At 36.4% G+C, this 11,922-nt stretch overlaps 1 protein-coding gene across 2 annotated transcripts; it reads left to right on the top strand.

Annotated features, from left to right (window-relative positions):
* Positions 1–740: 740 nt before the first annotated feature.
* On the top strand, positions 741–11,566 carry SH3BP2 (SH3 domain binding protein 2; the record flags this gene model as incomplete). Of its 2 annotated transcripts, none has more annotated exons than XM_081998721.1 (12): positions 741–880; positions 1,939–2,041; positions 4,025–4,142; positions 4,727–4,797; positions 5,195–5,283; positions 7,352–7,417; positions 7,997–8,585; positions 9,593–9,698; positions 10,088–10,143; positions 10,580–10,661; positions 10,896–10,955; positions 11,429–11,566. In XM_081998721.1, exons 1-12 carry the CDS (start codon positions 745–747, stop codon positions 11,564–11,566), a joined length of 1,614 nt encoding a protein of 537 aa, XP_081854847.1. In that variant the 5' UTR covers positions 741–744. The 2 variants fall into 2 exon arrangements, with proteins under 2 accessions (XP_081854847.1, XP_081854846.1); XM_081998720.1 differs by having other exon boundaries at positions 9,590–9,698.
* Positions 11,567–11,922: the final 356 nt, after the last annotated feature.

Here is an 11,922-nt window from a genome sequence, read left to right as displayed (position 1 = left end):
ATATATCACTATGAGACCTTACTTTCTTCAACGGCTAACAGAAAAAAGCTGCTACTTATGAAACTAATTTTTTTTGGTAATCTCTTTAAGATGACAGCAGAAAGAGTGGTAACTGCCAAGGTGCTTGGTGGAGCGTGGCATTAATAATCAATATATAAATTAAATAGCAGCCTGCAGCAACCAGAGATGAACTTCTTGCACAGGATGCTGTCACATATGACATCCAGCATGAGATTAAATACTAATGCTTTCATTCAGAATAAAACATGTAAATATAAGGAGTAAGTAGTATTGGATACTACAGTTACTAAAATATGACTGTTGATTCTGTCATTATACAGAAAATTACACTGTATATAAATGCGTGGCATAGAACTTTGGAGAAGAAACTGATTTTCTTTCTAGCCACCTGCCTGAGTAAGTCTCACAGTGTTATCTGGGGTATTTTTAAAATGCAAATACTTAAATAATATTTACTAAGCAGTCTTCCATTGTTTCGACAACTGTCAATCACTTTTGAGAGCTGTATAAAAATAAATCGGGACTTTTTGCACCTTGTTTTTTTTATACATTACAAACTTCCTGGAATCTATGAACATCCGTCTGTGCTACATACTTGACTGCTGAACCATGTTAGTTGTTTGGAAAACTTGTTTAAGGAAATAAGCTTTGTTTCTTGGTACTTATTTCTTAAAGTAAAATATAAGTTTTTAACTGTTTTTAATTATTCTAAATTGCAGAACGATGGCCTCGCAGGAGCAGGTCTGGCCAGTCCCTATGAAGGCAATTGGAGCACAAAACCTTTTGACAATGCCTGGAGGAGTGACCAAATCGGGGTATCTTCATAAAAAAGGAGGCACCCAGCTGCAGATCTTGAAGTGTAAGTTGAATGAAGTATTAACTAAATTAAATGTTTTAAACTCTTGCCTTTGGGGCAATTAACATGTTTCATGTTAGCAGACTCCTTAATGAAGCTGTTCTTCCACTTAGTTTGTCTGTACTGGATTACAATTTTACCGGAATATATGTAAAAAAGACCCATATTGGAAGAATTTCCTTTAATTGTTTCGGAACTGTAAATCTTGGATGATAAATGTTGTGGCTGATTTTTTTTCACTTGGTTAAATCTCTTGTCTTTCACAAGTAAGATTTTAAAGACAGAAACAGGTTTCTGGGATATGTATCAATTTCAAATATTCTTTTCTAAAAGAAATTAGTACTTGGCTTTTTCTACCAGGTAGTTATTCTGTACTAGAAAAACATCCTCATCTCCTACTGCTGTTGTGAAATTGAAATTTTCTCACTGTCAACATTAGGCTGTACTTAAAAACAATAATTGCTTCTGAAATCAGAAACTATATACATGGAGAAGACTTAAGGTTTTGGGTTTGTTTATATGCTGTTCATTTGCTATCCCTGTTTAAACTATACTTACATAGTTAAGGACAAAGATTACTGCCTTTGATAAAGGAAGAAGTGTGGTCCCCTTTAAAAAAAGAAAAAACCCATCATTTTATTGGCAGCGTTATGTCCTTGAGATGAAAGAAGAGAGGGAGATACCATCATGGTTTTGGGATGGACATAAATATGTATTTGTAGCCTGTGGCTGCCTTCCTCCCATTTTGTTCTAGGTTGTGTTCGTACGTTACCTTATTCCTCTCTTAAAGGAGCACAGGTGGTGGTCAGACCTGCAGTCCCTTAGGCTTCTTTTGAAGTTATCAGATCAGCTGCCTCTCAAATGAGGGAAGCAAATACCCTTAGTCCTGAAACTCTGTGAATGGACATGTGACTGATCATCAACAAGCTGTCACTTAACTAGTTTGTTCTCTTCTATAATGATTAATAAGATTACTGAAATCTTAAACAAGTTAAGAGGTTCTAATTAATGTACTGCCCTTGGATTTATATTTTGCTCCCTTTTTTTGTTTATCTTTTCAGGGCCATTGAGATTTGTGATTATCCATGAGGGATGTATTTACTATTTTAAGAGCAGCACATCTGCATCTCCACAGGGTGCATTTTCTTTGAATGGTTACAACAGGTGAGTGACAAAGAACTTATTTAACACCCAAGCTCCTTTTACTTAATGCGGGGGGTTATGGTTTTAATTTCCAACAAAGTTAAATGCAGCTGCATCTGTTGTTTGGGTTAAGCACTGATCTCAGATTCCAAGAGCTGTATTCCTTTCAAATTGTATATATGATGTTTCCTGTGCTTTGCAAGTGTGTAGCCTTCATCTTTTGCAAATTAACAAGTAACACTGTTAAAATTGCAATGGGCTCACTCTTGTTACCGACTTAATGCAGACTCTGCACATGCAGATAGATGTGGAATCTTTCAGACAACCGATCTTTGTTCAATAGTGATTTCAATGATTGTCACAAAAATAGGAAGGAATCAGAAGGGAATATTTATGGAGTTACTGATTCAGTAACACTAATTAGTGTCAAATCTGAATCAACTACAGGAGTGATAAATGAGAGAATGCACATGCAAAATGTCTGACTCATTGTGTTACACGTTCTAAATCTTAATATTTGCTTCTTAAGTTGAAGACAAAAATACATGGCTTTCAAGTTAACCAGTACTATCAGAATCTGACGGAGTGAAGCATACATACAAGGCCTACTAATAGAAGTCTAACCTAACTTTAGGAAATTGCTGTTGTAATTGGTGCTAAAGAAAGGACTAATGAGAGAGAGAGAATGTAGAGAAATATCACATTACTGGTCGTAACCACTGCAATTTTATTGTATTTTTAAACATGTATGTTATTCTTTTACTTCATAATGTTCTCAGACTTTTGGAATAAGGAAATATCTTTCATTAGAATGTGAGAGCTTTGTAACTGACCACAATGGAATATTTTATGGGAATGCAGTTGTAAACATTGTGGCTAACTAAAAATTCAAGATTAATTTGTATAAGCAACCTATACTGTAACTTGGTCATGACATCTGTAATTGCAATAATGTGAAAAATACAATGGAATTTGTAAATGCTAGGGAATGTCATAGCTTTTTACATATCTGCATTCTGCAAGCCTTGTAGAGACCTTGATTGGAATTGGGACCAGGTCTTGGTTAGTATTCTGCACTGACATAAGCATTTTTGAAAATTAATTTGAAGTTATAGAATTTGTTAGACTGACTAGTTGCATAAGGTTGTGTGAAGGCCAGTCACTCTAAGGCTTCCCTGGACTAAATATTAAGGACTTGTGGAAATACTATCATGTGAGGAAATTGTTGAGTTAAAGTTTAAGAACAAGAAAGCAAGCCCCAGTAATGATTGTAAAAACTTCAACCAGATTTCTCTATGGCTTATGCTGAATAAATCTTAGAAATGTTACCTTTGGGTTACCTACAGTCTTGGGATTTTAGTCTCCTTTGTTCCAAAGCCTTACAGCAAGCATTTACAAGCAAATCTTTGTGTGTGTGAGGAATTTTCTCGTTTGAGGCTCCTCTGGGGAAAAAATAAATTAGATATGTAATTATCTAATCATATCTAATGCAGTTTGTGAAAGAGGTTGACTTATGCTTGTTTCAAAATAGTAAAGTGCAAGAAAGTGTTTATAAGGGAAAAGTGGAAAAAATAAGTTAACTTTCAATATTAGTTCTCCTTTATTTTCATGGAAAGCCTGTGTTTTGATTTCTCCCCTTTTCCCTCCTGAAATAAGGATCACAGGCACCCTAAATACTTCTTACCATGGTGTAAAGCTTGTGAATGAATGCAATTCATTAAAACTATTGAACAGATCAAAACATCCTTTCTAAGTCTGGCTGGTGATTTAACTACTGTTCTTTCTCCAGTCAGTGCTCTTGCATTGTCCTTTCTACCACTTTAATGGAGAAGTACTACAAATGCACATATGGGGATTTTTGTGGCATTTTCCTGGGCTTGGGGATTTTTTTTTATTAGGCAAAACTGGCTGCTAGAACTGCTTTCCATCAGAGCTTTATGTCTTGCACAGCAGAATTAACTTTATAGATTAAGGTTTTTATGTATTGGTGGTTCTGCTTCTCAGGGTTATGCGGGCAGCTGAGGAGACAACATCAAGCAATGTGTTTCCTTTCAAGTTAGTTCACATTAGCAAGAAGCACAGGACATGGTTTTTCTCAGCTTCTTCTGAAGATGAAAGAAAGGTAACTTCTTCTTTTGCAATATAATTTTCCTTGAAGCAGAAAGTGAATCCTGGACTTCCCTAACATCTAAATGAACTGGATGCACAGCTGTCACTGCAATTTGTATACCTAGTTCTTAGGGCTCCTCTGAAAATCATGTCTGAAGTTTTAACTATTACGTTAGTATTAGTTCAGGTTGTAATTTAGGGAATGGCTGTAAGTGAGATGGCATGGTTTTCTCCATATTCTCCATATTCCTTGTTGTATTTTTAGCCTAAGAACAAATATTTCTGTTACACCTTTGATAAAGTATGAAAACTGTTCAGTGAAATCTGTCACCCATAAACATACTAGGAATAAGTACCTGGCTTTAGAAATAACAGCTTGAAATTCACAAACTGAAAGTTTAATATTTTAATATGCTCTTACAGCATTTTAGGTGGCCAAAACATTTGCCAGAAGTTCTCTCAATATAAAGTCATGGATAAATACTATTTCAATGTAGGTTCTTCCCACAGTTACTCTTCTTACAGCAGATACTGTGCATTTTTGTTTAATGACTTAAAGATGGATGTGTTGAATGTTGTATTTTTGTTCTTATTTAGAATTGGATGCTATCCTTGAGGACAGAAATTGATCACTACCATGAGAAGAAAGAAACAATAACAGAATTCAGGTATAAACCCTTAACCTTTATTTGCTTTTTATCACTTTTGCACTAGCTCTTGACAGTGGTGTTTTAGGCTCTTTGTGCCTACAAGTAATTTACTGGCACAGAAAGGTGCAGTACGGCCCAAGAATGAAAAGCCTTCCTAATACATAGCTTAAAGAATACGAAGACAAAAAGAAATCTTTCAACTAAGAGAACTTTAAATGTCAGATTTGTGTAAAACAAATAAAAACTTTAAAAAAACAGAAGCAACATATCTGGCTGTTAATTGAGAGATAGGAATAGATTGGTACTGCTTTTCCAGCGTTCCTTTCCAGTGCTGCAGTCCTGCTAACAGACAAGTTTGCTGTCCCAAGACCCATAGCACAATGATGCAGAAGGTGCTCTGTCTTTTCTTTTGCAGTGACTCTGGTTCTGATGCAGACAGCTTCTATGGCTCAGTGGAACGTCCCATTGATATCAAGTATTCTCATCATTCAGCAGATAATGAAGGTGATAAATTTAGACACTGATAAATAAGATTTATTTATTTGCTTATTTATTTCTTCTGGATTCTGCAGGTGTTATTCCTATAGCTTAAGCAAACTGATCCAATTTGCAACTATATATTTTTAATTTTTTTTTACAAAGTGTATAGTTGTTGTAATTTTAAATTGGAAGCAGATATTCTGTGCTGTAAACTATTAGAAAAAATAAGTGGTAACTAACGAAATTCAGATCTTTCAAGGAGGTGCCTGATACCCTGATAATACTATTTAAAATTTTTATTAAGATTGCATGTTGGAGAGTTTGTAGATCTAGCAGAAAGATAAAACTTTTGAGTATGTCTATAGGTCATAATGTAGAAATATAAAGTGGTCTTTATTATGGCAGTTGAATATTATTGTTGATAACTGAACATAATAATAATAGGCTATTAGTCATGTAAAAGTATGTTCTGAAAACACGTGGAGACAATGCAGTAAAAGATTGTGGAGCTAGTTTACCTCCTATCTAGACCACGAAATAAATTCACTTGTCCTGCAACACAAGCAGTCACTCACATTGGGTTGTTGTTGCATCTGTGTTGTAGGCTGTTTAGTATGAAACAGAATTGATCATCCCTCCAGTTCAAGAAGACCTTACATGAGGCACGGGATGGGCCTATGTGAAATGTATAGGATAACATTCTCCAATGACTTTCAAACTGAGTAACTTTTTTTTTTAGGCTGCGAAAAGCTCATTCTTAGCATAGCCTTTTTTATTCAAAGTTTGATATCTGTTCATTGCTATAGTTATTTCACAGTAAACAGTTCAGACTGAGTGTGTCTATTTTTCAGTTAGAAGTGAGGATGTTACAGAAAGCCTGTCAGGCATTCACAGTGTATTTCAGCAACTGACTTCCCAGTCAAGAGGTGTGTTAGTTAAATCCAACATGAGAAACCTCACCTCAAGGTTCAGCACAGTTCCTGTACTACACCTTTTCTCACCTGCCCTTTCAGATTGCTAAGGGTTGATTGGAGCAAGTACTCTCATTTCCTGAAAGGAAATTCCTGACTATTTTTCCTGAGTAGGACAAAAAGGCAGGAGTGAGTCTTTTTAGGAAATCCGGTTCAAGTGCTGCAAAGCAGAGGAAAAGAGACTCATCATCATTTCATGTAGGATTGAAGTTTAGTACTTCTGCATTTATGGGAGGGAAGGGTTGTATGCAATACGGATTATGTTAAGAGGCCTAGCAGGAATTTAAATTAGGGAAGTAGAAGAGCTAACTGATTTTTATCAGATACTCTTACCTTTTTGCGTTGGTTGTTGTTTTGGGGTTGGTTTTTTTGTAGTGCATTTCTCTGGGTAAATACTGCATGTTATCCTTGAGGTTCCTATCATAGTCAATGATGAGAAATTACTGCCTAGAAGTAGCATGTTTTTCATGTCTTAATTATTCTGACTTTTAGTTACAGGCAACATTGAAAACTCTTAAGCCATTTATTGTGGTGCATTTTTTTTGTTGCCAGAGCAAGGCAAAAGAATTAATTGTTTTACAGATCACTAGGTTTGCTTAGGCTTCCATACTGCAAAACCATAAATGTTTCTGTGTTAGGGTTAGGTTTTGGGGATTTTTTTTTTTTCCAATTGGTTTTACCAGTGCATTCATGTTCTGTATGAATGACTATGTATGCACAGTGTTCATACATAGCAATGAACAGATATCAAACTTTGAATAAAAAAAGGCTATGCTAAGAAAGAGATTTTCAGAGCCTAAAAAAAGTTGTGTGTCTGCAACTAATTTGAATTTTTCTCAGGAAGTCTATAACACTAGAAAGTGTCACCAGAAAAAGATAGAAAAAATGCAGTGTAGTTCATCTCCCACTGCTGTAAGTGATGGCTTTCTTAATTGACATCAAAATTCAAGGAAAAACCTATTCTAAATAGCAGAGAGGTGGACCAACATTTTTAATTTTTCACCTCTTTAAAAAAAATTAACTGAAAAATATTTGTTTATTGAAAAGCAATAAGTACTCAGTACTTTTTCTTGGTTCCAGGAGTACTTATCAGAGTCTAACACATTGACTTTTATCTGCAGATTACGACCAGGAGGAAGAGGATGAGTCTTACTTGCAGCCAGATACTTCTGACATAGTGAAAGATGGTATGTGATTTCTTTCATTCCCTTCACAAAAGGCCCCATGAAAGGCCCCAAATGAAGGCAGTATTCATGGAGCATAGTAGATTATTATTTTGGCTTGGTCATACCTAAAGCATTGCATGTGGTAAAATAACTGAAGGATTTCACACGTATCTAATCTTGAGAGGTATTTAGGGACAAATGTCACTAGTAACAGCAGTAACAATTTACAGAGAGTGTTACATGCCTTTAAGGGCATGTTTTCTTGCAGGACTCCTGCCCTGGGAAGACCTATATCTGGTCATCAGTCTGGAGGAGGGGTAATGCTTTTAATGTAGTTTCTTTTTCTTTATTTTTAGCAAAGGGAAAACTTTGCTAAGTCATGATAAGCCATGCCTGAATAAAAATTGCAGGACTTTACTACACATAACATTCAGAATTGTGCTGGAAGGTAAATGCTTATCTAGCCTTTTGTGTACTATCAGAGCAGATGCCAATGAAATATCTTAAATCACATAGAAAATAAATTGGAAAAGTCTCATTTCTTGACATACTGTATTTCTCTTCAGTGTGTCATGGTTTTTGGATGTTTTCTTTCTGTAGATATGGTCCTGCCCCCAGCCTACCCGCCTCCACCAGTTCCTCATGTCAGAAAAGCTGCCTACTCAGAATCACGGGCAAATTCCTTTGCTGGCAAATCCTCTGTGCCAGTACCACCACCACCTCCTAAAAGAAGCTTACCTGATATCAAACTAGAGGAACTCTTAAATGTGAGAGAACCCCAGTTACACTGCCGAGCTGAACCTAATCTAAAGATTCAACCCTCAAGCCGGAGACCAAGTGAACAGCTGCCCCCTGTACCCCCTCTACCTCTTTTTAAAAAGCCTGTGTGTGTCAAAGAATCTTGTTCGTTGCCTCCAGAGCCTCTGCCGCTAGCTCAAGTTCTTGCTACTCCAGAAGGATGCGAGAAGCTAAAAATCTTAAACCTTTCACCGCGAACTCCTCCTCCACTACCAAGCAGCAAACCCAAGCTGTCACAGTTTATTGAAAAACCAGTAGAGCCCAGAGTGCCAAGAGAACATGGTAAACCCGGACTGTTTGTGCCACCAGTGCTCCCAAAGCCGCCTGTGCCAAGCCACCAGCCCCCTGGAATCAAGCCTAGACCAGAGAAGTCTTCATGTCCCCAGATACAGTAAGTATGAAAATACAATACACTATTAAATTTTTCATTGTGCATTAGTTAACTAGTTGACAGACATATTTCTCAGATTCACATTTAACATCTGTTTCTCTTCCCTTCGCCATCCCTCTCTTTCCTCAGCGTTGTGCTTTTTCGCCTCTGTATTTGTTGTTTGAAAATTTTGCAATGAGTTTAGCTTCTGAAATACTTCAGAAAGAAATAGTAGATAAACCAAATTTTAAAAAAACACACCAAAACTTTGTTATTAATTTGTTTTCAGGTGTGTCTTGAAGAATAGCCTTTGATCACAGTGAATAAGAAGCCTTTTTGTCACAACCTGTGAACTGCAAAAACAACTTTAGGCTTCTGTGGAGATAGGAAGTGTGTTTCATTTTATATTAAGACCAGCTTTAGTAAGGGATGTGGAACTAGTTATGGTGGTGAGTCAGATGAAAAAATATTTGTCCATTGGCTTGCTTAGCAGCTCTGAAGAACAACTAATAAACTCTTTAAAGACACTACAAGACAGACACTGATATACTGGAGTGAGTCCAGTGGCAGGCCACCAAGATGTTTGGGCTGTGGCATGTGATATGTGAGAAGAGGCTGAGAGAACCGGATTCATTCAACCTTTAGAAAGGCTAATGGGAGATCCCTGCTGTCTACAACTACTTAATGGGTGGGTGTGGAGAAGGAGCAAGACCTCAGAGGTCTGCAGTGATAGGATAAGAGGCAACAGGCAGAAGTCACAACCTGGGAAATTACATCCTTGGAGGTACTCCGAACGTGACTGGACACAGCTACCTGAGCTACCTGATCTAGTTGGATGTGCTCTGTGCAGGAACTTGGACTAAATGATCTCTGGAGGTCTTTTCCAACCTAAATTAATCTGTGATTCGGGGGCTAAACTGAAACTTGCTCTTCAGTTCTAGTTTTATTATCCCTTCAGTGTTTTGTGTATATTTGTTTGGTTTTCCTGAGGAGATGTCCTTCAGTTTTTGTTCTGTTTCTGACAGGAGATCACCACCAGATGGACAGAGTTTTAGAAGCTTCTCATTTGAAAAACCAGCACTGCCCTCCAAGCCAAACCAACCTGATGATGATTCTGACGATGACTATGAAAAAGTAAGGTCAAGCAGATGATCCGTTCTCAAAGAGTATTTTTCTTGCTTATTTGTATACTTATTTGTATACTTATATAGTGTGTATACTTTTGAGAATGCTTTAAATGCATGTTTCAGGAAAAAAAGAATTTCCTGAAAACAGTGCTGTGTGATTTTATTTTCTTTTTTTTCTCTCTGGGTTTTTTTTTTTTTTTGAGCTTTAAGGAATGCCTTGATTAAATTCTGGATTTTAATATTGGATGTAAAGGAGGAAGAAGCATAAAGTAAAGATTAAATTACCATTAATAATTTCAGATACTGCTGTCTGAGGCTTATTTGCGTAACAAGTCAGTAGCATTTTCAGTTGTCATTGACTTACATGGTGATCTATTTTCTTCGTATTTTTTACAGGTTGGGCTGCCTGCTTCAATATTTCTTAATACCTCTGAATCCTTTGAAGTTGAAAGGTAGAATGTGACTTTAAAATAGTTGCTTAGAAGTCCTACAAAACCCCTGCACTGAACAGTAGAGATAATTTTGATATGTAAAATTTGTGTTTAAAAATACAATAAAAGTATTTAAATTCCTTTAATATGGAAGCCACTTTTTAGGGGAGTTAGTTCAGTGCTCATGTGTCAATTGAAAATGCATACTACTTGCAGAGTAATTTTTCTCCATGTGGAGAAGGTTGTTCTACCAGGATGCTAGATGGGACAGAAAGCCAGCTCTTCTTCCGTGCTGCATTGCTGGTTCAGATGCCAGTTCAGTGAAATTCTCTCAGCTATCACGTACTATGGATTATTACAACTGAAACAGAGATTTGTAATAAGTAAAATGCCTAGATTCATAAAATGCTTATCTGAAACAGAAAATGCTAACATGTAATTGCTTTATTGTTTCTAGGACATTTAAAGCTAGTAGCCCACGGGGACAACCACAAAATGGATTGTACTGTATTAGGAACTCATCCACTAAGCCTGGGAAGGTAACCTGCAACCTTTTTCATTTAGAGATACTGTATCTTATATACGATAAAGTACTTAACAACAATTTAGATGTGCTCTTTCCTTAAAGCAAGAAAATCTGAGACAATCACTATGCTAACTTCAGTGATTTTTTTTTTTTTTTAAGGCTAGATTGTAACTATTTCCTTAATAATACATTGGCTTAGAAGTGCTTATTAGCATAGACTGAATATGTTGCATTTTTCTTCTTCAAGGTATTGGTCGTATGGGATGAATCTGCAGAAAAAGTGAGAAACTATAGGATCTTTGAAAAGGTTGGTAGCCACACTATGTGTGCATGTGTAAATATGTGCATGTAGACATATATGAATTTCATGTATATCTACATGTATAAAGTATGCATGTGTATAGGTATATATTGGAAATATGAAGTGAAAATCTAAACTTCTTCCCATTCCTAGAAGTAAAAGTAAGCTGATTTACGAATCCCTGGTCTAGGATGAGAGTTCAGGGACTCAGATCTGGGCTTTCTAGTTGCTGTATAGTGCAAAAGGTAAACTAGCTGAAATGTTCACATCTAAATTTCAGCTCCAGTCAAATCCTAAAGGAAGGAATATTAAATTCCTGAGTTTAACTGGGACTTATTTGTGTAGGTGACCAGTTTGCAAAGCAGTAGATTGTTTGAAAGAACTTCTTAGTTGTCATGATGATGTTTTGGGTTTTTTTTAAACATAGAGTTGGAAAAATTACTGTCAATGATTACACATGGTTTTTTGTTCTACAATAGGATTGCAAGTTTTACCTGGATTCTGACATCATGTTTTTGAACATGGGAAGTTTGGTCGAATACTATAGCACTCATGTCTTACCTAGTCATGACAGCCTGATTCTTCAGTGTCCTTACGGTTACTCTAAACCAAGGTGACATGACTGGCATAATTCACTGACACTTAGGACAAATCAGTTCCCTACTGCCCTTGAATTACATGTGGACTCCTGCCACTATTGGACATCCCATTGTTTGCACACAGAAACCGAGTCTGTTTCAACCATTTATTCTTACATGAATTGTATATAGACTCCATTTAATGAACTCTTGATGAAACCTTACAATCCAGATCAGTGGATTTTATTGTCATTTCTTTTAAAAAGATCTGAACTGATTATGCTGTGAAAGCTGTCCATGATACCTATACCTTTTATAAAACTGCTGCTATTACTAATCTCCTTGGAATGTTGAAGATGGACACGAACAGAGAAGTGATCTGAATACAACCAATA

This window comes from Phaethon aethereus (genome assembly GCF_964289735.1).
Source record: "Phaethon aethereus genome assembly, chromosome: 4".
Taxonomy (NCBI): domain Eukaryota; kingdom Metazoa; phylum Chordata; class Aves; order Phaethontiformes; family Phaethontidae; genus Phaethon; species Phaethon aethereus.
The sequence above is the reverse complement of the archived record's forward strand: the minus strand, read 5'-3'. Positions and strand labels throughout refer to the sequence as shown.